We start from the raw sequence: 27382 nt of genomic DNA, 5'->3' as shown, positions 1-27382 counted from the left end.
GTGGTTTTATTGTGTTCTCTTGTTTAGTCAACAGCTATAAAACAAATGGTGCAATTGAAAATTTAGTTTGGAGATTTGGAGAATTGACTCAAAAAACATTATAGTAGGAAAAAAATACTATGGAAATCAGTGGCATCTGCCAACTGTCTGGTTATCAATATTCTTTACTAAAATCTTATTTTGTGATCAACAGAAGAAATACATTCATACAGGCTTGGAACAATATTTTTGGGTGAACTATATCTTTAAAACTGTATTTTAGGCCTACTTTACCGAAATGTATGTAGTTCCATATTTAGCCACCAGGTGTCGCTCAAACAAAGGGCTACACAAAGTATAAAGCTCGAAACTGAAAAAAGCGTCGGTTTGGGTTTCACTGTTTTGGATATATAATGTGAATAGCTCAGCAAAGTCACGGTAGCTGTTTTAGTTTTACTTAAAGTTTGACTATGCTGAATGCGTATTATTTAAAAACACTTTGTTATCAGTGTTTATTCTAAAACGCCATAGTTTGACTGAATAGACAGAAAGAAGGCAGGTACACTCCCACTATGTGTATCTGTATGATGATGTGGTTTTAAAACAAATACAACTGAATATAAACACAAGATACGACAAGCTTCAAGTCCTTTAACTCAAGAGCAGGATTCTTTCCCCCCATTTCAAGTGATAAAGAATAAATATTTGAGATTGAAAGTCTTCCGCTGAATGCCCTTGCTTATCTCTGAACGGGAGCGCGCAGTAGGACAGAGCGGCAGTGCCGTGAGCGCGCCTTCCGTGTCTGACAGCCAGCGGTGCGAACTGGACTCATCAACGGCTAGCGATCCACACCTCGCGCGTTATCTAACTAATTCTGCTCTGCGGATCGTTTCTTCATCTCATTCCTTCGCTACTATTCCTTCAAAATGAACCCACTGTGTGGCAGATGTAACCGAGTGGTGTATCCCACGGAAAAAGTGAATTGTCTTGACAAGGTAAGGTATACTTAGCATACGCTAGCATAGCTTACACATCTGGCCGTGAGAATGGGGTATATTTGGATCTAGAAATGTATAATACAGATTTAATAATGTGGCTTAAATTAGACCATTTCCGATGTTGTGGCTATCGAGATTGTGAGCAGAGCGGAAACGTCCAAGCGAAGGGCTAGTAATGCAAAGCCTCGATTGTGATAACTTCATAGCACGCTACAAGTTGTCGATAATAAATGTATTTTTCTCAGTGTGTATATCGTCTGATATCGATAGAAATTTTCCGCGGAAGTCGTTATTTTTCAAACAAACGCCATCAGCCTGTTCGTGGCCTCTGTCGCGGGGAGGAGGAGGAGGTTTGTTTATGACGTGTCAGTCTGTCCTGTGGGCGACATGGACGGACCTGAAAAACCCAAAACAGCCCAAGTCATGTCCAACTCTAGTGTCTCTTAACGACAATCAAACAACTGGTTCATACTCGCGGGTTGGGTTGTTTATTATCCCGGGGGTTTTGTTATCCAGCCAGCTTCGCAGATATGCACAGGGTACCCGCGGGGTCTTAAAAGCATTGAAAAAGTCTTAAATTTGATCATCTCAAATTAAGGCCTTAAAAGCCTTGAATTTGGTAAACAAAGTCTTGGATTTCGTTACAAAGGTCTTATATTTTTTTGCTTTTCCTACGATTAAGTTCATACCGTAACAAAATTAACTGTTACTAATGTAGGCTAATTAAAAGCGTTGAGTGCACCTTCATCCGCGCTTCAGCAGTGTAGAGCGCGCGCGCATGGTTGCCAGATACTATTCATTCAAACCCCAAATCAGAGCTTTTCTGTTAAAAGAACATATTTTCTACACGGTCTTTTCAATAGTATCTGGCAACCATGCGCGCGCTCTCTACACTGCTGAAGAAGCGCGGATTATCTGAAAACACAGACAAGCTGGAGTTCAGCGATCTTTATTTGAGATTTTCTACTTAAATTAAAGTGTCATTCAGTCGGTCTGTGTTCTGTCACGAGCCGCTTGCGCTGTTTGTGCGACTAAATCTGCGATCAAAAGTGTTTTTAATGTAGATCATATTATACGAGCAAGAATGCAATGTTTCCCGAATATCTACATGATTTCAAATGTGACATTGATTTTATACAACAGTTAAAAAACAACAAAAGGGTAACATTAAGTGATTTACTGCATAAAACAGTATAGTCAGGCTTATTGCTCTATTTTGCAACGAAATCTGTGGCTTTGAACGAATCGTGAGATTCAATGAATGAACGACTCGATGACTCGCTCATAAAGACAGTGAGTTACCGCCACCTACTGGCTATTTTAATATAATATTTTTATTAATATTAAACGTTTTTTAACATTGCATATTTATTGAACATTGTTTTATTTAAAGCATTATTTATGTTTAAAAGGTATTATAAAGGTTAAAAATTTAATGGAAAAATGTATTAAAGGGGGCGAATATTGTCCCTTAATGGAAAAGGTGTGACTGCAGTCTAAGTGGAAGAGGGGGTACCAGGGGGTACGGCACTCAAAAACATAGGAGAACCACGGAACTTAGGAAAAGGGATATGTAGAATTGCACAAGTGCTACTGCTAAAGAGTGCAATGTAAATAATTTCTCATAAGCTTAATTGAATGGCCTAGAGAGAATAATTGACATTTTCTGTCTAAAGACTACATATAAAATAGCTACCTAAAGTAACTGCAGTTTGACTAAAAGTAATGACTAAAAGTTTGCATTCATAAGCATTTTCGTCTGAAGATGAAGACTAAGACTGAATCAAGAATGGCTGCCAAACTGAACACTGGCCTACACACACCAAGCGCACTACAACGCTGTTGCGTATGTATTAAATATGACTGATCATTTAAATAAAATGTTTTATTTAATTCAAGTAGCCTACATGTACATAATTATTTTCTAGGGTTTCAAATTTATACAGATTTGACATTTTCCCCTCATACTTATGTTGGAATCGGTACGAAGTTGGCATTGAATTTCATTTGAAATGGTATTAAAAAGGTCTTAAAAAGTCTTGAATTTAAGCTGAAGGATCCTGGGGGTACCCTGTATGCAACTTCGCCTGTGTACGTATGAGGCCTGTGAGTTATTAAAAAACGTGCTATATTTGGGCTAATTTTAAACGCATTTCTGAAATATCAGTCCAACGTTAACCGCGATATCAGTCGGGCCTTGCATTTACATGATTTGTACATTTGTACTATTATGTTTACCAACGGGCCAGAGCAGAGGAAGTGTTGCCGCTCGACACGCTTGTGAAACGTTTTCTCTGTCTACTGACCCCACCCCCCTCTTAACCCATATCCTTATCGCTCTGGTTTTGTGAGTGGTGAAATCTTGAGTTTTTGAATGGCTTTAGATGCTCCAAGAGGGTGGGGTCGCCCTCCTTTATTTTCATGCAGCGCAAGTATTTGCGAGGGAGAGAAACTGGGGCGGAGTGATAATAAGTAACGCGTGTAATGGACGTTAAAAGCACATTAATCGATTGCCGACAGTCTCCGTGGCCTTGAACGAAACAGCTTGAGGAATGACTACACAGACGTAAAGTGCGTGAATGAGGCATGCAGTTTACGTATGAGTAAAAGTTGAGGCGTTTGATGGCACACCTCCCACAAATGTTGTTGAAAAATAGCACGGGCCCCACACACGTACACAAGTTGGTTCCTATTCATTGCCTAAAGGAAAGGCCTCACACAAGCTGCTTCACACTGTCATTCTTTTGAGGCATGCTGATGGTTCCCTCAGCTTGAAGAGAGACCAACCATTGCTTGTCCTTCTGCTTCAGTGCTTAAGGTCATCATCTGTCACTCTGAAGAACATCTAAGAAGAACCGCACCCCAGAGAGGTGGTCACAAAAATTCATATTTATACGCCCACATGAATTTACTCTTTGTTCAGGACACTTTTTTTGTGGCGCACAGAAAGAGAAGTTAAGCAGATTGTTCAGACAGCCCTTTTCTATACAATAGCAGAAGATGACGACCATTAAGCTTAAAAAAAAACAATAAAATCACCATAAAATACTCTCTGAGGTTGGAGTCATTAAGATTTTTGATTTAAAAGAAATTCATACTTTTATTCAGCAAGGGTGCATTCAATTGATTAAATTGACACATTTGCAATTTAAAGATTTATATTCATTGAAGAAACCTAAAAAAAAATGATCACAATTTCCACAAAAAAATATCTAGCAGCACAACTGTTTTCAACATTGATAATAAGAAGAAATGTTTCTTTAAATCATCATATTAGATTATATGATTTCTGAAGGATTATGTGACACTGGAGTAATGATGCTGAGGATTCAGCTTGGCCATTAAAAAAAAAACTATAAGGTGTATTTTTGGTTATGAACGGAACCTCGGCTCAAGTGTTTGCTAGCAACTTCCTCTCCTTGGTACTGCAGTAGATGCATGACTTTGTTGCTCACACACTCATGCAGCACATGTGATCAAACTACGACATTCCAGCTGACTGCCAGTGCCAAGAAAGTGTTTGATATAGAGAGACAAACATGCCAATGTCTAAATTGTACGCATTGCAGTTAGCATGCATGACTGGCTGTATAGATGAATGTAGGGTAGTGGGTCAGGTCAGTCGCCCCAGTCCATTTTCTCTCTGTGTGTGTGTGTGGTCTCTTATTACTGAAACACTCCTGTGGTTAGCATTTAACTATGGAAGCTTCTAATCAAAGACTAGCATAAATTGCAGCTACATAGTTTGGTTTATAGCCGTTTGTAGACCAATATCTCAGTGTGTTTCCCAGCATTTGTTGTGGATCTTTCTTTCTGTTTTTCCTAATGTTGCAAGAATCTGGGAAAATTGTGATGTAACTTGCTTAGTAACCACTTGACAACCAGTGTGCTATGGGGGTTTCATATAAACTATCTTCACTCAAGACATGCCAGAGAGTCTTTAAAATGAATGTAATTCACACAGAGAAAAAAAACCTTGTCTTTACTCCGAATGGATGCAACCTCAAGTTGGGCTTCTTTTGCAACACATGTGGTGCCTGAGCCTGTATTTCTTTCCCAGTGCTTTCCAAGAACAAGCACCCCATTGTTTTTTTCCATTTAATCCTCAGAGCTAACCGCATAGACTTTGTAACGGCCATAGCGACTGAATTAGCAACACTAAGGGATCTGAAGGACTTCATCTCATTTGCTCTTTTTATTTGTCTTTATCTCTCCCAACTCCGTTGCAGACAATTTCCCTGTTTTTTTGCATACACCTCCTAATACAAACACGTTTTAAAGCTTTAATCTATCATCTCTCTGTGTCTCTCTCTTTCAGTACTGGCATAAAGGATGCTTTAGCTGTGAGGTCTGTAAGATGACTCTAAACATGAAGAACTACAAAGGCTTTGAGAAGAGACCATACTGTAATGCGTAAGTATCGCTGCTCTCTGCATGTGAGTTTTCTGTGTATTTTTGTGGATAAAATCATGTCTCACAGTGTTTGTTTGTTTTCTTGTTTAGTAAGCCATTTCACTTGAAAATACATAATAATACAGAAGCAAATTCAGTCACAACTTTAAAATCTTTAAAATCACAGTGAATTTTCCATTCACAACAATCCCATTTTAGAGAATTAACAAATATAATTGCAGAACTTGATGTATTGAAAAGTGGGTGTAGCATATTAAAACGAGCCACATCTAATTTGTGGTTTCTAAAACAATGTCTGAATAGCTATTTGGCTAGTGGCTAACTTCCAATAGTGGGCAACAGTGTCCAATAGCTGGCTCGGCTTAAATGATGTTTAAAAAAATGACGTAAAAAGAGCATCTCAAAGGAAGAGCAAGTTAATACATTGTAATTGAAGATAGAAAAAGTCAGACACTTTTTGTCTTTTGATTGTGGAAAGGTCACATCTGCTCATACAATAGCTGAATTGTTCAGTCATTTGTGGAAATGACATTGAGGGAAATTCCTATAATTTCACAACAATGACCCATACATTTAAATACACAAATGAATTCACTTCTCTGGAATCCACTTCTGTTCACTAATAGACTAGTCTTGTGAGTCAGATACCTCAGTTATAGCATCCCTGCCCATTCATACTTCATTAACACTTGATTGAAGTGTTTTAATGCAGACCACCAGGCTTAGCATGGCCAGAATAAATGTATGAAGTCATAATGACCAGCTGGCATAGAAAATATGCAAATGCATCCCTTTTGTGAGTGTGTCTCACACTCATGTTCATAATACACCAGGGGACTTTAGTCTTTATTTAGCAAATGATTTATGTCTGTCCCTCTGTCCAGATCTGCTTCTTCCACTGTTTATTCAGTCCTTATTTCGAAGATAATTTGAATAAGTGAGCATGGCAGAGTAATTTCCTCTTGCGTCCAACAGATAAAGGCCTGTTTACTTCTCAGAGTGATGGTCTAATGACAGGTCCACCAAAAGTAAAAAGCATCTGCTTGGATCATTACGATGGGATTGTCTGTTAACTGATTTAACTGTTGCAGTTTTAAAGCTACACTGTGTAGGAATTACTCCCATCTAGCGGTGAAATTGTATATGACTACCAACTGAATATTACTTTCTAGCCCCTACCATTCCGAGGGCGTTTTAACCCCTACGGTGGACGTATTATTTCAAATCTGCCAGCAGTCGTGAGTAATCTCCCCCTCGTATTCGTCACGGTGCCACTGAGTGTAAAACCGCAAAAGGCGAAGCTTGAATTTCCAGGTATGTCCCTCTTTGGCTAATGTATTTTCAAGATGGAGGCGCAACATGGCTTCCCCCGAGCAGCTCACCCGTATGTATTATAAATGGCAGATTCTACGCTTACGAGAATACTTGATTGGTTGGTAGAAGTAATTATACATTAATGATTACATATAATTTTGAAAGAACAAAGTGTTTTTTGCTAAGAATCAACTTAAAAAATTACACCGTGTAGCTTTAAAGAGAAAATACTGGTGTTGACTTGGACATGGTTTGTCTTAAAGCATATTAAAAACACCACATAGACATAAACAACATTAAAAGCTTGCTTTTCACCACAGGGGGACAAAAACTTTAAAATACTTGTTGTTCATTTAAATAAAGCTGAAATAAAATATAGATATTAGATACAGAAACTAGAAATGTTGTCTTGGCAACTAACTTAAATAAAATAAGTTGAAGTACTAAAATGACTAAAACTGAAATAAAAAATAAATTACAGCTAATAGAAATATATTTTAAAAAGTGACAAAAGCTCATAACCAAATTACTAAACTTAAAGATGAAACTAAAAACATAAAAATACAAGCTAGGCTACTAGCTACAAAATATATAGTAATATTATGCTAAAATAAGACTACAGCCCATCCTTGGTGCTCTGTATCTCTATTGTTTTTTTAATTGAATGATGTATTAGAAAATAAATAAATGGTACTTGTTTGAAAGCATGTTTGAAACTAGTTTGTAGGTCACTACATGACTTTTTGTTAAGTCTTTGGCGTAGCTTTTTGAGCAAGGAAAGATCAGTCTATTTATTTACACTGATTTACAGAGCATGTTCTGTATTATGTGTTGGTTGCCTGCAGCAACACAGCGTCTGTGTACTATATAGAGGTTAACTAAGCAGACAGGGTGTCCTGTTGTAACCAGGAGCAGACAACGTTTTGATTGGCTCAGTTGTTGTGTTGTAAAGTATGATTCATTTGACTGAATAGTCCTGTTAAATCCGGTCGTGGCACATTATATATTGTTAGATGATTAGTGTAATAGTTCTGTTTACTACTGCATATTACCAAATATATCAGTTAGTGTTGTAATTGTAATTTGTGTGCTCTGTTGTAAAGTTCTGTTATTTCTGGTACTCTAATTATGTGTTGCGTTGGATGATTGTGTTTGGGGTTGTCTCTGTCATGCTAATTTTGTGTTGCGTTGGTCTGTGAAAATAGGGCAAATAAGCTGCCTTGTTTACGCAAGGCACAAATTACACTTGTGCAGCTTCACTATCCCCATACAGATCAGTGATAAGCCCATGTGGACATTTACCTACACAACCACTAATTCAGGATCTTTGTCTTTATCAGCAACATGGTTAAAAAGTGTCCAATTTGAGTAGCCTTGATGGGTAATATAATAGCCCATTACAACAATGGGCTACAGTCAGCAGCATAAATAGTTTATGCATTAAATGTGATTTGAATAATATTATATCTAAACAAATTAATAATTAAAAATACTTTTGATTGTCATTCAACTAAGGAAAAATGCTGAGATGTTAGTTTGCAAATTCTTATAGGATTTCTAATGCTGATGTTAACTAAAATGGCTCTGTGTGTATTTCAGACACTATCCGAAGACGTCATTCACCAGTGTTGCAGACACTCCGGAGAACCTGCGCCTGAAACAGCAAAGCAAGATGCAAAGCCAGGTACAACATGCCAATATTTGCTTTCTCTCATCATCCTCTCTCCTCTTCTGGTGATTTCTGTTTTTTGTGGCATTGCACTCCTAAGCATGAAATAAAACTCAAAGAATGCATAAGTCAAGTCATTATCATGTCCCAGAGCTCCACCTGCACACTCAACACTGCTCTTGCGTGAGGAAGAATTATGTTGAACTATGTGAACACAGATTCTGGTGTATCGTGACTTTTTAAAACCTTAGAGGCACAAATCCCATGTTTTTTTTAGTAAGAACTATTAGGTCAGATAAACTATTATACAAGCAACAATCATCATGACATTTCATTCCACTTTCTCAGTTTTTACAGATGTTGTTGTATTGACTGCATTAGTAAAGATAAACCATTAATCCTCATTATCTCTATTATTGTCTCAAAAAAGAAATATATTTATAATAGAAGTTTATCAGTAGCTACGGAACAACATTTGTTCCCAAACGCCCAATTTTTACCTTTATTTAATTTATTGCAAGCTTATTACAAAACCACATTTATACTGTAATTAGACCCAAATAGATTTGAAAAATTAGTAACCTCACATACAATTATTAGATTATGACCTTCTGAGGTTGATGATATTTTTTTTTCTAAATGTTATGCTCTTGTATTCACCAATTGTTGAAAAGAAAAATTACTCAAAAGGATACTTCACCGATTAGCATTAAGCTTTGTATCAGTAGAAGACCTGTAGTATTTTCAAATTAACGTGCTTCCCTGCCTTATGTCCCGCTGGGACAAGAGATTTATGTATTTTTTGTCTGGAAAAAATCATTTTGTCATCGGAAGCTTTTTTGGCCAGAGGCTAGAGACTACAGCCAGTAGAAGGCGCTAGATCCGCATGTTTTCAACCCGCCCATAGTGGGTGGGATCTCACGCACAGAATGTACTAATAGTGTCAGCAATCTTTTTGTTTTAAGCTAAGCTAATAGGCTCTTGTTCTGTGGAGAAAGCTGAGTAGTAGGGCAGGCTAACCACGATGGCGGAAGGTAGTTTTGAAGTTGATATATGGCAGAAGGGGATTTCGAAGATCTGGTGCGAGAATCCGATGCACGTGGCTACCTGTACGAGCCGCAATGCAGCGAGGAACAGTTGCGGATGATGGAGGAACAAGAGGCGGCCGGAGCAGCTGCTGCAGCAGAGGAGCAAGATCTGCTTGGCGGCCAGGAGGAAGAGCCCGGGCAGACTCGAGCTGGGGCGGACTGGTGGTTTCTGTGCTCTCGCTGTGCGCCTATGGACACAGATAGAAAGTCCTATTGCTGTTGCGAACTCGTCACGGAGACTCACGATAAAACGGCGTCTTTTCAGTTTCGAGCAAGCGGCAACCTCCCCGTCTCTCTCTTGAAACCAACACGGAAGTGAATTAAACGGCAATTCATCGACTGGCCGCTTGAGGCTGGCTGCAGAAGGGAGTCAAATCTGTATCTCCCGCATGTTAAAATGCCCAACTTTACAGCAGAAAAAAACATGTTTACAGCCTGGTTCTCTCTGTGGCTTTGGTCTATACAGCTAATTTTTCCATTCATAACAACTGTGAGGGGGGTGCATTTTTTTATAACTCACCCGTTTAGTTGATTAATATTTAAAGTTCTGCAAAATTAAGGGTGTGTCCACTTTTGAGTGACAGGTGGATTCCCGCTGATGTAAATGCTAGCCGGTTAGCCGTCACTTAACCTCAGCAAATTCCAGCTGCTGAACTTGCCATCTCTGCCGTGTTTGTGCTTTTTTTCAGGATTATTTCATATAATTTAATACACCCATTACTTCGCCCACCGCGGCTTTGGATTCCGTCGTTGTCGTCGAGTATCGTTCGAGAGAACAACCAGCGCTGTATTCTAGTTGTTCTCCTCTGTGAACATCATGCACTCATGGATGTCTGACAATTTCGTTGCTTTTTGGAGTTTTCAGATATAAGGCTACACTCGTTCTGCGGTGCCGTTGCTCTGGACCAGATTATAACATGCTTATGTTCCGTCAGATGAAATCCTGCAGGTGTCTGTGTTTCTCCGTCCATGCAATAAATGCACATCCTTGAATGAGCGTGGATTTCTAGCGCATTTACTTTAACTTCATAGGTAGTATATCTATGTTTTGACCCATTTGAGAATTGAGATGCGGCCAAAATCAGAATTTAAAATGGACTGAATAATAAAGCTCTATGAACCTGACGAGCGATGCCGCGCTGACGGACCATAGACTGTAATAAAGAGTGACTGACATGTATGCACATAATCACGGTCACACACACACACACTCTCTCGGAGTAATATTGTAAAGTTACTGCATAATGCATTTTCAACTAGCAGAATAGCTGTAAGTTACAGAATCGCGATACACAGTCTCACTTGTAGCTATGTCTTTTAACTATTATAATATTTCGAAGGGCAAAAGCAGGACCTTTTTAATTGGCATTCTGATTTTAATCATCAACTGTCAGTGTCACTTTAGCGCGAGCCCCTGTGCAGTTGCAGACTTGGTACTGTGAGTAGCATATAGCATTAGCTCCCAAGCCTGAGCTAACTCCATTATGTCGCGCTAGGTGGGCGTGGTTTCAGATAGCCCGGCTCCTCAGCTCCGCCTCTTTGCCCATATTCTGTTATCCGGGAGTGACGAGCGGTGACGCGAGGCCAAGATGGCGACGGCCGGCTCCGCCCACTTTAGGCTTCAAAAATGCTCTCCAGAAACCTACGGGTGACGTCACGGACACTACGTCCATATTTTTTTACAGTCTATGGTTTCGAGTCAACTAGTGCTTCCGATACTGCCCTCTGTAACCGGTAGGCGTGGCTTTTGCATTCTGGGAGTTGTTGTCTTTCATCCACATAAGCCAAAAATACATTTTCTAGCTTTTCTCAGTCTAGAAGGCACCAACTTCTAAAATAATTTCACATTTCTACTACATAAATGACCCAATTTAAATACACATTCATCTTTCCAGCGTTGAAATATCCTTTTAATTTGTTTAAGTCTGAGGGCATTTTTACCATGTGAATTGTGGAAAATGCCAAATGTTGTTTTTTAAGATTATCCATTAACTAATCTGCATTTATGCTGATATAATATAAGGGAGGGAAGTACACCGGTGAACCTGTTTCAATCGAAATGAACAATTATGGTTCCTTGGATATTTGCTATTAATTTTCGTGTGTGTTTGTGTTGCAGGTGCTCTACAAGGAGGAATTTGAGAAGAACAAAGGAAGGGGCTTCAGCGCTGTGGCCGACACACCAGAGATGCAGAGAATCAAGAAAACGCAAGACCAAATAAGCAACGTAGGTCCAACTCCTAAACAATAAATTCAAAATCATCTACCAAAACATAGACATGGAAACATTGTTTTCTTTTCCTGTTCATTTTCTTTCTCGTCTGTGTATTATGCCTGATATTTACATTTTGCTTTTTGTTTTGTGCCTCGGCCTCCCAACCTTTCTCTTCATCTCTCCAACAAACAAAAATATACACAGTTTATCATTTTAATCTCCTTTCATTGTTTATTAATGAATTGTTAGCAAGAAGTCATAATTATTTGACCTTGATGGAGCACTTGTTTAGTCTCACCCTTCCTCTTTCACACTACACCTGTTTGCTGAAGTATCTGTGCTGTTGCCTGGCAACATTTATGTCACCAACTTCCTTTTTGCAATGTCATTTCCTGTCGGTATGAAAGCGAGCAAGACGGCACTCTATTATCTGGCTCAGGAGACACCCTGTGGATGGTGCAGGAATTACTATTAATTTGTCACCTCTGCTCAGAATGAAGTTTAATTAAATTAAAACCTCTTGATGAAACCCCCACTTGAAGGACAAAATGAAGGACTGTTTTCTGAGTAGTTTAATTATAAGATAGCACTGCATCAGTATTTCTCATGCATTCTATTTTCTTCCACGCTTCATACCCTATAGTTATTTCAGTCTCAACCGCTTACCCAAAGTGCCCACTGCTGCAGAAGAAAACCACTCAGTTTGAGGATGTGTCTGTAAAATGTGAAGCATTGTGGTTGTCCTTATTGTTGCTCTATGACTGTACATGGTCAATGAAGTCATCTGTTCAAAGGTGTTTGTTTTTTTTAAATATTTTTATTGGAGAATCAAGGATGTTACTTTTTACAGGAAATAAAACAGTTCTCCAGTTTCATTTTATCTTAAACTACTAAAACCTTTTACACCCACCCCCAAAAAAACTACTTAATGGCAACCCTTCCCACCCCCCATATTTTGACAACATTCTGGGAAAACAATCTTTTTCTATTTTGTTTGTTACACAGTACTTCAAAAAAGTTTAAGGATCTACACATTGAAAACAAGCACACAGCTGCATGCCCACATTTCAACCCCAGTTGGTTAACAGGGCTTTAAACTCACAGTTTCACAATTGTCAGTCAGGCTACTCAGTTCCCACCACATTAAGGTGATTGACCATTGATTTGAATAAACATATATAGAAAAAATTTAAATAAAAAAGGAAACAGAGAGAAGAAATAATAAATTGTAAAATATAAAGGAGTCTCATACTTCAGGCAATACTTTGAGATTCTCAAAAAGTTGTGTTTTTTTGTAATGAAAAAATACTTCTTAATTTAGCAAGGAGACATTAAATTGATCAAAAGTGACAGTACATAATGTTGCACAAGATTTCTATTGCAAATAGAGAGAGAGAGAGAGAGAGAGAGAGAGAGAGAGATCAGTGGTGTTTTAAAATTAGGCAAATTCCTCACATTTTTTATATAGCAATTTATGTCCACTTAATTTTCCTAGTTAATTAAACATTACATTAAAAAGAGAGACCAATACAATTCTATTTTGTATTTTTACACTAACTCTTTATCATAAATTTTTTAAAAATATATAAATTTCATCAAGTTTTTACACATTTTTACATTTATTCCAAAATGATTGTACACACTGGTCACAGACACGAAAATGTACCTTTAATATTCCCAAGCTGATTGCTCATTAAAAAAACCCAGTCATCATGTTTTCAGGGCACTTCTAGTTTGATTTTAACATGGCATAAAGCAGTGATATCTAAGTGGCTGAGTTGTGTTTAATTAGTCTTCCCATTAACACCATCATTGGCTTCATTCAGGCCGATTCGAGAACGCTCACGAAAACAAGAGGCAGGATTTATCGCACGGACCAGTCATATACAAACATAACTGATAATATCCAATAATAGCTTGATGGAGGCATTACCTCCTCTCACGTGACTTTCCCCCTTTTCATTCTCAATTAGAATTATCAGATTAATTTTTAATTTATCTTTCTTCACAACAAATACTTTATTATATTTTTTTTCATTTGCAATAGTATGAAACTGTAATAGAACTCCATTATTCATGTACACATTTTTTGGGGGAAATCAATGTCATATGTTGCATATGTTTATATAATTTTCAACTCAGCTGCTTCCAAGACATCTGCTTTTTATGACAAATAATTCTCGCAATTCTGACTCTGTTATTCGGCTAAATAATGTTACTTTGGTGACACATTTTGCAGAATTCACAACAACGTTTAGTAGTACATCACTAAATATTCGTTTGCGAGGCTTTGAGATGATGAACATAAAACATAGTGACAACATCATAGTTACTGTTCTTTCTTCCTGTTTTGACACATTGTATATGTCTGTGTGTGTTTTAGATTAAATACCATGAGGACTTTGAGAAGAGCCGAATGGGAGGGGAAGGCCCACCTCAGCACCCACAGACACCTCAACAAATCACAACTCCAGGTACACAATATTTAGATTTTTGTCTGGGTGATCATTGCGGTCTCAATTTCCCGTGAGCCTTAAAATATGAACATTTTTCTCTTGTAGCATATCAGCCCCCGGCAGCATCTAAGAACTATCACTATGAGCCTGAGCCCGTGCGTCAGGCCGCTGCCGCCCCTCCTCCCAGCTCTGGGGTAATAAACTCTTAAAACTCTTAACACACACTGTCCCACACTCTCCTTCTTTTCAAGTTCTCACGGTCCTCTTTGCATGTGTTGCAGAAGCGCTTCCGAGCGGTGTACGACTACACCGCAGCTGATGAGGACGAGGTGTCGTTCCTGGACGGTGACCTGATAGTGGACGTTCAGCAGATCGACGAGGGATGGATGTACGGAAGAGTGGAGCGCACCGGCCAGCAGGGGATGCTGCCTGCTAACTACGTAGAGGCCATCTGAACATGAGAGAGTGAAAGGATGAAAAGGTTGAAAAAAAAAAAGAGAGAGGGGGGGGGTTGCGGCAGAGACGCAGATGATTAGCCGAGTGCCATCTCACCTTTCAAGATCTCATCTTTTTCCTCTTCTATTCCTGCACTAACTGTCCTATCAGGGGTCAGCCGCTGTGACCCGGTTATGATCCAAAACAAACATAGTTCAGTATGTAATCATACACCTCAACAGCGCATACACGTACTCGCATAAATAGTGTATGATTTACTCCTTGCACCCATATCTTTCTCTCTGTATGCACCTCCCTGTCTATTGCTTTTGCTGTCTGTTTATCTTTTTAAATACTCGTTTCCTCAGTCCTGGAAAGGTGCTGTCACAAGTGGCACTTAAGTCTTAATAAGACTCTCACACACAAACCCACAAAATACATGACCACCAGGCCTCTAAAATATTTAGGGCCTGCCGTAGAGCACTTCGCAGACAACAAATTTATCTTACTGGTTGCTATGACAATATGTGAAAGAATCTGGTCCAAACTTCAGTTACGTTTTTTTTTTTTATATATATATATATTTTTAATGGTTTCATATCTTGTTTGCAGTCTGTAATTGTAATGTATTCAGTACAGTTTCACATCTCATTGACTGTGGTTCTGTAACAATGCTTGAATTTAAGACTTCTGGTCATTCCAATCATTCCATACGTCTGACCATTTGCATCATGTGTTGAAACTGGAATCTTAAGGGGCGAAGCCTTTTGCTACTTTCATATTCACTCAAGCTCCTTCACATTCCCCTGGCCCTTTAGGAAATTAATTAGAATATATGAGCATACTTTTGTTCTGCTGCTCCTGCTTTTAGAAATGACAAGGAAATAGTGATGTACTTAATAAAGGGAAAAAAATTAACTATATAGTCACTTAGCGAGCAAGGAGTGGAACCGCATTATAGAATAGAAGTGCGGAGCCCAAGCACAATTCTATGGACCATTTTTGCTTTGGTTTTTGATCATTCCATTGGTTTTGTTCCATTACGGTTTTGGGGTGTTCCATGTGCAGAGTATGAAACTGTAAGACGTTGTTATTGATGTTTTTGTTAGTTTGTTTTTTTTCCCCTCATATCATTGCTTATTCACATTGCCTTGCTGGTATTGTACGAGACGGAATTTTAATGTCAATTTATCAATATCAGTGGAATAAAAAAAATCTATTTGTATACCAAGGCAGGCGGGTTTGTCGAACGAAAGAAATTGTTAACGGTATTAGAATGTTTTAGAGCTTAGCATGTATAACTGGAAACTATGTTACTGTGCAAAGACTCTAATGAGATTCTACTGATCATTGTTCTCTAAAATGCCAAAATATAGATGCAGAGAATGATCAAAGTAAGTGTTTTGCTTTCGCACTATTTTCACTATTGTAACTTCAAAGGTGCAATATCTGGGTTACTTTTTCCTCTTCTTGAAAACATATCATCAGAATTTCTATATCTATATTTCAATATCTAGTATAAGTGTACTATTACCAATATATCTCCAATTCATTGTAACACATTTTTTAAATACCTTATAACCAGCTGCTGCACTCTTGCAACGTATATAGTAGAGTGTTGGCACTTGCAACGCCAAGGTCATGGGTTCGATTCCCAGGGAAAGCAAGAACTGATAAGAATGTAAATGTGTACCTTGAAATGCAATGTATGTCACTTTGGATAAAAGCGTCTGCCAATTGCATAAATGTAAATGTATACTAATATGTACTCTACCATTCAAAGGTTTAGGGTGGGTGAGATTTTTTTTTTAATGTTTGAAAGCCATCATTTGCTCACTAAGGCTGCATTTATTTAATCGAAAATACAGTTAGAAACTGTAATATTGTGACCTTTGTACATTTTTTTTAGGATTATTTGATGAATAGAAATATCACAAGAACAGCATTTACTTAAAACAGGCTTTCTTGACATAGAAATATTTTGAAAATGTGTCTTTACTGACACTTTTGATCAATTGAATGCATCCTTACTGAATAAAACTGTTTTTTTTTTCCTTAAAAAATAAATCTTACTGATCCCAAAATTTGAATGGTATTGTATAAATTGGATTTCTTAAGCTCTTTCCCCTTGATAAAACACATTTTGTAGTCAATGACATAAAGGGATACAACAAGATACTGAAAATATATAAGATTCATTGCATAAATATCCAAATCAGCTTATTTAAGTACTTCAATGCTTTTTATTTCACTTAAACACTTTTGTTTTGTCCCATCTCTTTATTCCAATACATGCTATTCTAGCTTAAATCTAACAAGGTTTAGCTAAAGTTGATTGTTATTTTTTTTACACACTCTGTTGGAAAATCTATGACAGTATACATCTCACTGTTAGTAATGGTCATTATTGAATGACAAATCACCCAAAAATAAACAGGAAGGATATTGAAAAGGAACTAATAGGTAGAAAATGTGAGCGAGAGAGAAATATGATGCTTATGTCACACAAAAGAAACCTTGTGACTATGTATAAATGCTTGCCCTCGTGTCATAGTTCACCTTGTGTGAATCTAAACATGCATTTTGAGGAGTGGGATGAAAAGAAACAAGCAGAAGCCGACACATCCTACTCATCTTTCAAATCTAACACAATTAGCTGCCTCTCCTGATAAACAAACCCATGTAAAAGTAATGCTTTCTTATCTAGTTTAATACCTTCCCTTTTTTTCGTATAATGAAGTACAGACTAGTTTGATCCTGATAATCAAATCTTGCACTCATCAAAAGAGGATACACCACGTTCAGCGCACGGCCACTGTTATTGCTTGCTGCATCTTTCTAGAAGGGAGGACAGTAGTATTGTAGTGATCAGCTGGCGGGGAGGGTCTCAAGACCACAGCGGTCCAACAGCCCTTATCGCTGCCTGATCATCCTCCGCTTCTCTCTCTCTCTGCAAACATCATGCTGGACATCTTGGTATTGATGTTCTTCGCCATCATCGGCCTCATGTTCCTGTCCTACATCATCTACATGCTGTGATCGCCATCGCATCCATGAGTGCGGATGCGGGATTCACGTCCTCGGGAGGGATCTGAACACAAAGGTTGGCGATGAATTTGAGCTAATCGTGTTTTTACACTTTATAAAAAAAAACAATAACACTGTACTGTTTATACTAGCTGTCCTTGATAAAATTGGGTTGACGGACCAAATCCGGAGGTTAGATATGGTTAGTAATTTGGACTATAATGTTAAAATGTAGCTGGATATTAAAATTGTAACAGTAAAATATATGAAATGCACATTAGACTAACGCGGGGTTATGTTCGTTTTTTTATATTTTATTTTTTATGAATATTAGCTATAGGCCTCGCTCTAACCGCTATGCGCTGTGTTGCAGCCTACAGGAAGAAGCGCTGTTTGTGGGATCATGTCTCTGGATCCTGAGATGAGGAACTGCTGTTCACTGAATTCACTGGAGGACGCAGCAGGATACACTTACAAGATGAGACTTCACACTTCCTTCTCATCTCTCTGTCATCCAAACACTGTTCCTACAGGATAGCACCTGACACAAACACAACCTACACCAGACTGCTGTGTTCCTCCTACCGTTTATTTAGAAGACACTATTAAAATAGGATATATTTTCCTAAAGGTCCATGGCTGAAACAGTGCCACGAACTCTAAGATCTATGGCTGTCTGACTATTATTTTTGTCCTATTCTTCTGTCTATAATTTCTGCACTTGTATATCTAATCTATCTGAAAATATATCTATTTTCAAATGCATGTATTTTATGTCAATGGATGTTCAAAAATCCAATACCAATTGATTTTCAGAATAAAGAGCCTTTGTGAGGATGAAACGGTCTAATGTGTCGAATTATTTATGTATCATAAATGTATTAAAAAGATTAACGGATTATTATTATTATTATTATGGGTAATTTGTACATGCCTGATTGTATATAGCTATTTTTATATATGAATAACTGAACATACTCAGTATGACGAGGGGGTATAGCTCAGTGGTAGAGCATTTGACTGCAGATCAAGAGGTCCCCGGTTCAAATCCGGGTGCCCCCTACGGTTGTTTTGAGAAAATACATTTATGTAATGAAACCGTATGTCTGCAAATATAACACGATCAGACAAGTTATCGGCGCTCATTACAAGACCAGGCGAGACGAAATTGAAGACATATTTAAACTTCGATCAAGTGATTTGTGCTCTGGATACAGATCACCAACAGAGTGCAGCACCGGACACCAGATGAGCGAGTGCCACGTAGACAAAGACACAAAATATGAAGAATTACAGCGACATCCAATGAAACCACAGCCAGAGGTGGACAAAGTACACAACTTCCTTACTTGAGTAAAAGTATACTATACTATTTTACTTAAGTACTTTCAAAAATTAGTACTTCTGTACTTTTACTTAAGTATAAAAGTAAATGTCAATGCATTGTTTTATTATTGTTGCATGTAATAGCCTACTTACAGTACCTTATGCCTCTGAATCTATGCTTGCCTATACCCTCATATCAATATCACATTTATTTCTAGAACACAGTGAGATTGAATAAGTGTAGCCTACTAAATAACGTCCACGATGGTTTGGGACACCCAAATGGCTGTTCCCAGTTTTTTGGCTTTTAGTATGAATATGTTAGCCTTGTTATCTATAAGCTAGTGTGCTCCAAAACAATGACAAAATTCGCATTTAGAAGACCAAACCCGACATTAAAAATTAAAATCATGTTGATGTCAGAATCCAATGTCAGATTGACGTTAATCTCCAACGTTGGACAGACGTTGTATTGTGGTTGAAAATCGGTTGACGTCAGAAATCAACATCAGTCGAGTTCTGACGTCAACCAGACTTTAATTCCCAACCAAAATGCAACCCAAATCATCCCTGACGTTACTACTCTCTACTCAAGGACCTTGACATGTAGTGAAGTAAAAAGTACGATATTTGACTTTCAAATGTAGTGAAGTTAAAGTAAAAGTTTCCAGAAAAATAATACTCAAGTAAAGTACAGATACTCAAAAAGTGTACTTAAGTACAGTACTTAAGTAAATGTACTTTGTTACTGTCCACCAGCAACCCTCCATGAGCATTCTCAGCCTAAATCATCTTCCCCCGGTTTCACAGACCAGGCTTAAGATAGATTTAAATACATGTTATTGAGCTGTTTTGCAACTTACTCTGACTGTCTAGTAATATCTGTCAAGACTAGTAATATCCGCTAACAAAGTAAATAGGGTCAATTTTGATTTCATGCCGACTTTAATTATAATTGTCTATATTATGTACCATTTAATTTCTTTAGTTTATTAAGTGTTTTGTCATGTCATGTTACATGTGTTTATTGAATGGCTAATGTTTCTGTTTCTATTTAAGTCAACGAGCACAGTGAGACGATTAGGCTAAGTCCAAGCAGTTGCATAAAGCATTGAATCTTGAACAAGAGAATCAACTGAGGTAAAAGATAAAATAAAAATGTCTTTTTTTATTTTAAAAAACTCTTTTTTCATTTAATAGAAGAAAATAATGTATTTCCCTTTAAGCAATTTAACGTATTATTCAGTCTTCTTTATCTGAAGTGGTTTTATTGTAACTACAACTGTGTAAAATGTAGGTGATAAAATCTCAGGTGACTGTCATCAGCAGCCATCAAGCATATCACAGTCACGGTGGAACTTTCAGTATTTTGGTTCTCATCAAAAATCAGAAAAGGGAAGCTGCACACACACACACACACACACACATTTCAGAGCCGTTCATTTAATAAAGCAGTTTTAATATTACAGGAATCTGCTCTGTGCCCGAGAGTGAGTAACATAAAGTTACTTCCTCTCTGGACTCTCCAGCTCCAAGCCTAGAAGTCATGAGACCAAGCACATGACAATGTACACCTCATACACGTCCACAGGAAATGTTAAAAATAATATTACTTCAACATTTCATTGGCATTTAAATGCTTTAGTAAACCTTTTCTAGTTTTATTAATGGGGGTCTACAAATAGCTGTAGTAAATGCATTCAGAAAACTGGTCTATTGGATTCTAAGCCTGCTCTTTTTTTTTAAATATTATAGCCTATATGTTGTATCCTGCAATTTCAAAACCTTATTCTTAAAAATGGTTAATACCATAAAATATTAAATATTATCCATATAATTTGTGGCTGCAAAGGTTATGAAAGATTTAACCTGTTAACCTTCACCAGAGCGAGGACGCTCTGAAGCGTTTTTTTTTTTAAATAGTTCAAAGTTACTATCAGATTTAATGTTATTACCTTGACAAACTATACATCATTAAAAATATATAAGTCTCACGTTTCAGTATTTGACCACTATTGTATTCTGAGAAACTTATAGTGACAGTTATGTCTTAATTTGTGTCAGGATTTATGTAATGAAAAAATGAGTCGATACCTTTAATATGAATTATGAGCGTCAGCTGCTCCATTCAGAAAAAAACTCCGGTGCTGTTGTCTTGAGAACGCGTGACAAAACAACGTTCCTCAGGGCTTTTGGCTCAAAAATGTGCAGATTTGGAGAAATATTGATATATTATCATAGGTTTACATCATATTTCTATAGACAGGAATAATATTTATTGAATTTATATCCAAATGCGTCGATGTATACATAAAGATAGCTGGATACTCTGATGTACTGTGTTTTCAATCCATACAGCAGGCTGAGGGCGCCATTTGCACAGTTTTTTCCAAATATGCAAGCTCACGAAGAAGAAATAACCTGTGACCTTCCAGGACGTCACAGACATAAACACAGCTAACGTTAGCTTTCAGAGATCGCTATAACATGCAGATAAAGATGTTTTGAAGACAATAAACATGATTGCAATGATATTTGATTTACCTGTGTTCTTCGAGCCATGTCAGGTATTTTTATAATAATAGATTATATGTATAATGTAATGCTAATCGGTATAGACTTTACAATAGTGCAGAATAATATCAAATCATATATTTTCTGTCTGATTTTCTTTTCTGAAGCCAAATAAGCTCATAGAAGATTATTTAAAACACTCGACTTGCACTATAAAGTAAGTTTGGAGCACAAAAAGGGTTTTAATCTCATAAATTGTCGTGTATTGATGGTGTGCTAAGCTAACATGCTAGCTAGCTCTCTAGTTGCACCTGCCATCTAGCTGTTATTTTTTATGATTTTTTTTCTAAATCGGAATGCTTACTGAAATATTTCTTTATTTAAGAAAGGCATTTGATACAGTTTCAAATGTGAAGTGAAGATTATGAAAGAAATTAGGGGGTGAAACACCGTGATTAGCCAGTCGTTAGCGATTATAATGGAGACAAAGGAAAATAATATTTATGGCCATAAGCAGGCTGGAAAGGTGTAAATGTGTGCAGGAGAGACTGACACTGAATGGGGCTCGTTTGCACCACAAAACAATAGAGACAATAGACTGAATAGATGCTAATAGATGACAATAAACACAAGTTTGCATTTTAGAGTCAATTCAAAATAAAGTCATTTGAGATGATCTTGAAAAACATTTAACAAAATACAGAGTTTTAGACTTATCACCTTCAAATTTTAAATATAACATGGTCAGACATGTGTCTTTAGCTGGAGTGCATTTCTAGAGTGCTGACGGGCCAACTTCAATTTAATTTTCATGAAGATGTTTCATAAAAATAAATTTCTAATAACTTACACAACTTTGAAGCTATTCATAATTTTTTTTTCATTATGACAATAATTCATTGTACATTTCCAATAAAGTGCCAGGTGTCAGCTTTCAAATGAGACCGTACTTGAGCTTTTAGGACAAAGGGTCAATTAATTGAATCTTTTTTAGGTTGGGTATGCTATTTCTGGGGATTTTTCAAAAGTGGCGCTGAAGGCTAACAGGTTAAACAAGTTCAACCAGATAAACAACTGGTTTACAGGCTTATATTCCTTCAATGATCTGGGATTGCATTCACACATATCAAAGTGGAAGCCTGCAATGGAATATACCAAAATGCCTATAAAAAAGGGGTGTTGTTCAAATGGCAGAACCACCGAATACTCAAACAAAACTACTAATGTGCATTTAATTCTACTAAATCGCTGAAAGTCATTTCTGTGATCCCGTGACAGTCAGTCATTTCAAAATCCTAAAAAGAAACGCATTGCGTATTCATAAGTCATCCCCAGAGAAGCGGAAATGGACCCTGCACTCATGGTTGATCATGTGACACTCTCCATTTCGCCATTTTCTTCCTCTCCACCGGCGATCAGCGTCCTGTTGGATTCGTGACCACCCTCTCCTGCTCTTACAAGACCTGTCAACCTAGAATAGATCTTCTTTGGAACCTTCACCTCCTAGACTGAAGCCTTATTCCCTTTCTGTCTTTAGTTTTAGTGTCCTGAACGCGCCAGAAGAATGTCTGCCTCGAGCCCCGAGTACTCACCCTTCTTCGCAGTGATGGGTGCCTCAGCAGCAATGGTGTTCAGTGGTAAGAGACGCGTCATATTAACCTTAAATTCAGTGAATGCTTTATTAAATGAAAACCCTGAGTGAACGCGATGGTCGCTTGGTATCGATCGGGCGTCTGTGAACGGGGCAGACTGGTGGTGTTGCGGCTGGCTGAGCCGTGTAACAGTTACCTGTAGTAGTAGGAGAAGGGATGCGAAGGTTTCCATCACGGCACATGACGTCTCACTTGACGTAATATCTATAAATTATTTATTTCGTTTCATTATTTCCTTCATTGTCACGGTTCACCGATCCCCGCGTGAAAGACGCTTTCGTTTCGGACGAGCTGAGTCTCCTGTTATAATGTTTGCGCAAGGACGTCATTTATTTAATGTCCTCTAAACATATATGGTTGGAAGACACCACCAGACATTTTTTGTTATTCTAATAAGCTTCTTATAATCTCATATATATTCTATATATTGGTCTAGACTGTAACAGTAGCGTCGTTTTAGTGTCATTGATTTTTTTTCAAGCCAAGGCGAAATGCATTACTTAATTAACATGAACACGTTTGCTCTTATCTAATGCGACAGTACTTTTTAAAACACGACTACACGCCCAGACAAAAACGTCCTTGTCAGTTTATCTCAGTCAGAGCCACACTTACTTTCTGTATTCAAACGACAGCCATTACTCTTAGTATTTTATATTTACTCAGTCAGCACACCGTGCCTAAATCCCGGAATGATCCAAATAAATTTGACGCACCTCCTCATCTGCTTCCTACAAACCAAGGGGACTCTGCTGTAGTCAGTCATGTGACTGAAAGCGACAACAATTGCCCACTGTCTTAATGTTTTGCTGACCTTGCCTTTTAAAACCTTTAAAGCAAGACAACACATGTAATTAGGGTAAAAATGTAACTGATAAATATCACCATACTTCTCTAGCTGATTAGTCACTACATTAAACATTAACTGGTTTTGTATTCCAGGTTTTCTGAAATGTTGTTTAAACACACACAAATGTTATCAAACAATAAAATATTATCTAAGTTAAATATGCATGGGTTTGCATTTCCAGAACAGAAATCTGAACATTGGATAAAGATTAAGAAAAAACTATTAAAGATCTTTTACAGAAAGGGATTTTGTATGTTTGTATCACTCATACATCAGAAAATATAGCCAACAGCCAGAAAAAAAAATGTTTTTAGGAATAACATATGTAAATCAGGCAAATTATATATGAACAAAAACCTGTGTAAAAGAATATAGATAGGAATAAATCCAGAAAGTTCAGTAAGTGCTACTGAAGTGGAGATTTCTGGCTCAGTGCATGATAAAAAATAATAAAATAAAAATGTTTTGAGAAAACTGCCTGTATTGGAATTTAAATCTACAGATGTAAATGGATAATATGTGTAATAAAACAAATACTTAAGTGTGAGTTTCCTTTGCACTAAAATAAGACATGTTATGGAAGCAAAATAGCTCCAAATTCCAACAATTGACCAATGCATGAAAAAAAGAAATGGTTTTGCTTGTATTGTTTTCCCTTAAAACAGTTACACGGTGTTCAAGGAACAGCTGGTGTGTATTCGGGGTTGATATTTCAGACACATGTGTTAGAATGGTGTTCATTAGTTGGGTATTCGCTCAAACCCACAACTTTGCCTTGTCCTGTATTCATTGAACTTTAACCCATCATAAGTACTTGTCACTCTATTTGTCTCCTTGCATGTGTTAATTCTCCTCTCCTCTCTTTTTAGCATTGGGTGCTGCATATGGGACAGCCAAGAGTGGCACGGGCATTGCTGCCATGTCAGTGATGCGACCGGAGCTGATCATGAAGTCCATCATTCCCGTGGTCATGGCGGGTATCATTGCCATTTACGGCCTGGTGGTGGCTGTACTCATTGCCAACAACATCTCTCCCACAGTCACCCTCTACAAGTGAGTCTCGCACCTCACGTGTGTCTTGTCTGATTTTCCTACAAATCACTCTCAGCTTCCTCAAAAAACAAAAACTAGCTATTTTTTTATTGCTGGCTGAGTTGTACTGATCATGTGAAGATTTTGCAGTGGCGCTGAAAATCCAGCTGCGCCACTGCTGAATACATTGTAGACATAACACTTAGAATTGATAGTGAAGAGAGAGTATATAAACCGATAGACACAATTAACCAGTAGAAATCTGTCAACTGGTAGAGATCTTGGACTATCATCTCTAGCTTGGTTTTGCTCATGTGATATTGCTGTGATATGCAGTCACGAAAGCTTATGGTTTACATGCGTTTTTACGCATTGCGGTTTAAAAACAAGTGATTTTAAACGGTTGAAGTGTAGTAACCAGCGAAAGAGAACTCATTCCGCTATATGCACATGCTGTCTGAGAGACACGCGCACTTGAAGCCGCAGCTCAGAGTGTGCGAATACTGAACTGAGTTGTTTTGGCAGCCTAATTGGGACCCATTGGAAGTATTCTCATAAACCGTAATGTATGTGTGAATGTAAGCAGTTGAAAGAGAAAATGCATGTGTAACAGTACATTGGATCATGTATTCGATCGTAAAGTGGCGGCATCCTAATAAACCGGCTGTTAGCTGTGTCATTAATGTTAATCAAGCAAGAAAAGAGAGTTTCTCACTGCTCTTGACTGAATCACTTTTGTAACTTTTTGTAACAATAAAGACTATGCAGTGTTTTTTTATTTTATACTTTTTTAGTTATAATGTAAAAATCACTGTTACTGTCTACTTTTTATTGTCTTTGTAGTTAGACGTAAAATATATTGTTACAAAAAAGATAATAAAAGTATAGTGGAGTATATAAACTATTGAAGAGGCTACATCTGTACATGGAGGTGTAAGGTTTTTGTTTTCATTATTATTTGGATGTAATGGGAAAATCACAATTACATTTGTCAATTGTCTACATTTTATTATCTTCATAATGTAAAAAAATTTTTTTCAAAAAAAGATCTAACACTATCCAAATGTGTTTTGTGTGCGTGTCTCTCTCTTTAGGAGTTTCTTGCACCTGGGTGCCGGGCTGAGCGTGGGTCTTAGTGGTCTTGCGGCTGGCTTCGCCATCGGTATCGTGGGTGACGCAGGAGTGAGGGGAACAGCCCAGCAGCCTCGTTTATTTGTGGGGATGATCCTCATCCTCATTTTCGCTGAGGTTCTGGGGCTCTATGGGCTAATTGTTGCTCTTATCCTGTCCACCAAGGGTTAATCGTTGCTCTTATCCTCTCTTACACATGAACAACCATCAACCACACACACACACAGACGCACCAACACAAACATCCTCCTAATGATACACATTGAGTAATTTCACCACCCGAAACGATGAGAGAGGATTTTTTTGCGTGCATGCGTGTATCGTGAGTGTGCTGTTTGCAAGTGAATGTGTGATTGAACCTCCTCTCTGTGTATAGTAGCCTGATGTGTGTTCCCCTCTGTAAATGCGCTGTGTAGCTATTGCTCTCGTCCTGTGTGTGTGTTTAAATAGATGCCCCATTTCTCCTATGCTACACTTGTTTGTCATCCTTTTATTTTGTCAGTTTTATTCTTGTTTAAAGAACAAATCAACTGTCATTTTGTTTTCTCACTTTTGGGACCATTTAAATTGACACTGATGTTGAGGACCTAAATGTAAAAAAGATGGATTATTACTGTTTGTTTTGTTTCTGCTGATTATTTATGAAGATTTTGAGATGTTCATTAAACAGTTTAAATGGATCAAAGTCTTTATTGATGTCCTGATTATCTAAATGAATTATGTGAGTGTGTGTATATCTGAAATATACAAATATATATATATATATGTATAGGTAGGTGAATTGCTCTGTGGGAAATTTGTTGAATTCCTTTGGGTATGTTAATCATTGATTACCATGGAGACCATTGTCTTAAGGTATTGATGTGCAAGTTTACTAAGTGTGAAATGAATGAATGCACGTGTGTGTTTATGAGCGAGTGTGTGTTTCAACTCTTAACATGACATTCTTCAGAGGTGTAGCGTTTGACCTGTAGTTGATACTGTTTCTGGTTCCATTAATGGGTGAACACCAGCGCAGCTTGTCCAGTTTCCGAATAAAACTTCCTCAACCTAATTTCAGTTTCTCTTTTATTCAATCACACATGTGATGTAAAAAAGGAAATATACAACAGATGTTCAAAGTTCAAGCCAGTACTTGGAAGTGTAACATGTCATTTAACTTCATGGGCACAAATTGCAACCTATTATGAACCCAAGTGTTTTTCACTAGAGCACAAATCATATCTGAGAATTGTGTATCACCTAAATACATATATTCAGAAAGGGCAACTATACATTTAACA

The 27382-nt window shown here is 37.6% G+C and overlaps 2 protein-coding genes across 2 annotated transcripts; both read left to right on the top strand.

Annotated features, from left to right (window-relative positions):
* The first annotated feature begins 368 nt into the window (after positions 1–368).
* On the top strand, positions 369–16769 carry lasp1 (LIM and SH3 protein 1). Its single transcript, XM_079627898.1, has 7 exons — positions 369–974; positions 5296–5390; positions 8304–8388; positions 11581–11688; positions 14060–14150; positions 14238–14326; positions 14414–16769. Exons 1-7 carry the CDS (start codon positions 906–908, stop codon positions 14585–14587), a joined length of 711 nt encoding a protein of 236 aa, XP_079484024.1. The 5' UTR covers positions 369–905; the 3' UTR covers positions 14588–16769.
* Positions 16770–22585: 5816 nt separating this feature from the next.
* On the top strand, positions 22586–27153 carry atp6v0ca (ATPase H+ transporting V0 subunit ca). The gene is made up of 3 exons (XM_079627886.1): positions 22586–23071; positions 24806–24989; positions 26063–27153. Exons 1-3 carry the CDS (start codon positions 22999–23001, stop codon positions 26268–26270), a joined length of 465 nt encoding a protein of 154 aa, XP_079484012.1. The 5' UTR covers positions 22586–22998; the 3' UTR covers positions 26271–27153.
* Positions 27154–27382: the final 229 nt, after the last annotated feature.

Source organism: Phoxinus phoxinus (assembly GCF_949152265.1).
Source record: "Phoxinus phoxinus genome assembly, chromosome: 1".
NCBI classification, from domain to species: Eukaryota; Metazoa; Chordata; class Actinopteri; order Cypriniformes; family Leuciscidae; genus Phoxinus; species Phoxinus phoxinus.
This window is presented reverse-complemented; position numbering and strand designations above follow the sequence as displayed.

What these genes read in the sequence shown, in the direction of transcription:
- lasp1 (XM_079627898.1), top strand. Translation starts at nt 906, where the DNA reads ATGAACCCACTGTGTGGCAGATGTAACCGAGTGGTGTATCCCACGGAA. An exon ending in AAAGCAAGATGCAAAGCCAG is followed by an intron (nt 8,389 to 11,580) that starts GTACAACATGCC and finishes TTTGTGTTGCAG; the next exon opens with GTGCTCTACAAGGAGGAATT. An exon ending in TCAACAAATCACAACTCCAG is followed by an intron (nt 14,151 to 14,237) that starts GTACACAATATT and finishes TTTCTCTTGTAG; the next exon opens with CATATCAGCCCCCGGCAGCA.
- atp6v0ca (XM_079627886.1), top strand. Translation starts at nt 22,999, where the DNA reads ATGTCTGCCTCGAGCCCCGAGTACTCACCCTTCTTCGCAGTGATGGGT. An exon ending in AGCAGCAATGGTGTTCAGTG is followed by an intron (nt 23,072 to 24,805) that starts GTAAGAGACGCG and finishes CTCTCTTTTTAG; the next exon opens with CATTGGGTGCTGCATATGGG. An exon ending in CCCACAGTCACCCTCTACAA is followed by an intron (nt 24,990 to 26,062) that starts GTGAGTCTCGCA and finishes CTCTCTCTTTAG; the next exon opens with GAGTTTCTTGCACCTGGGTG.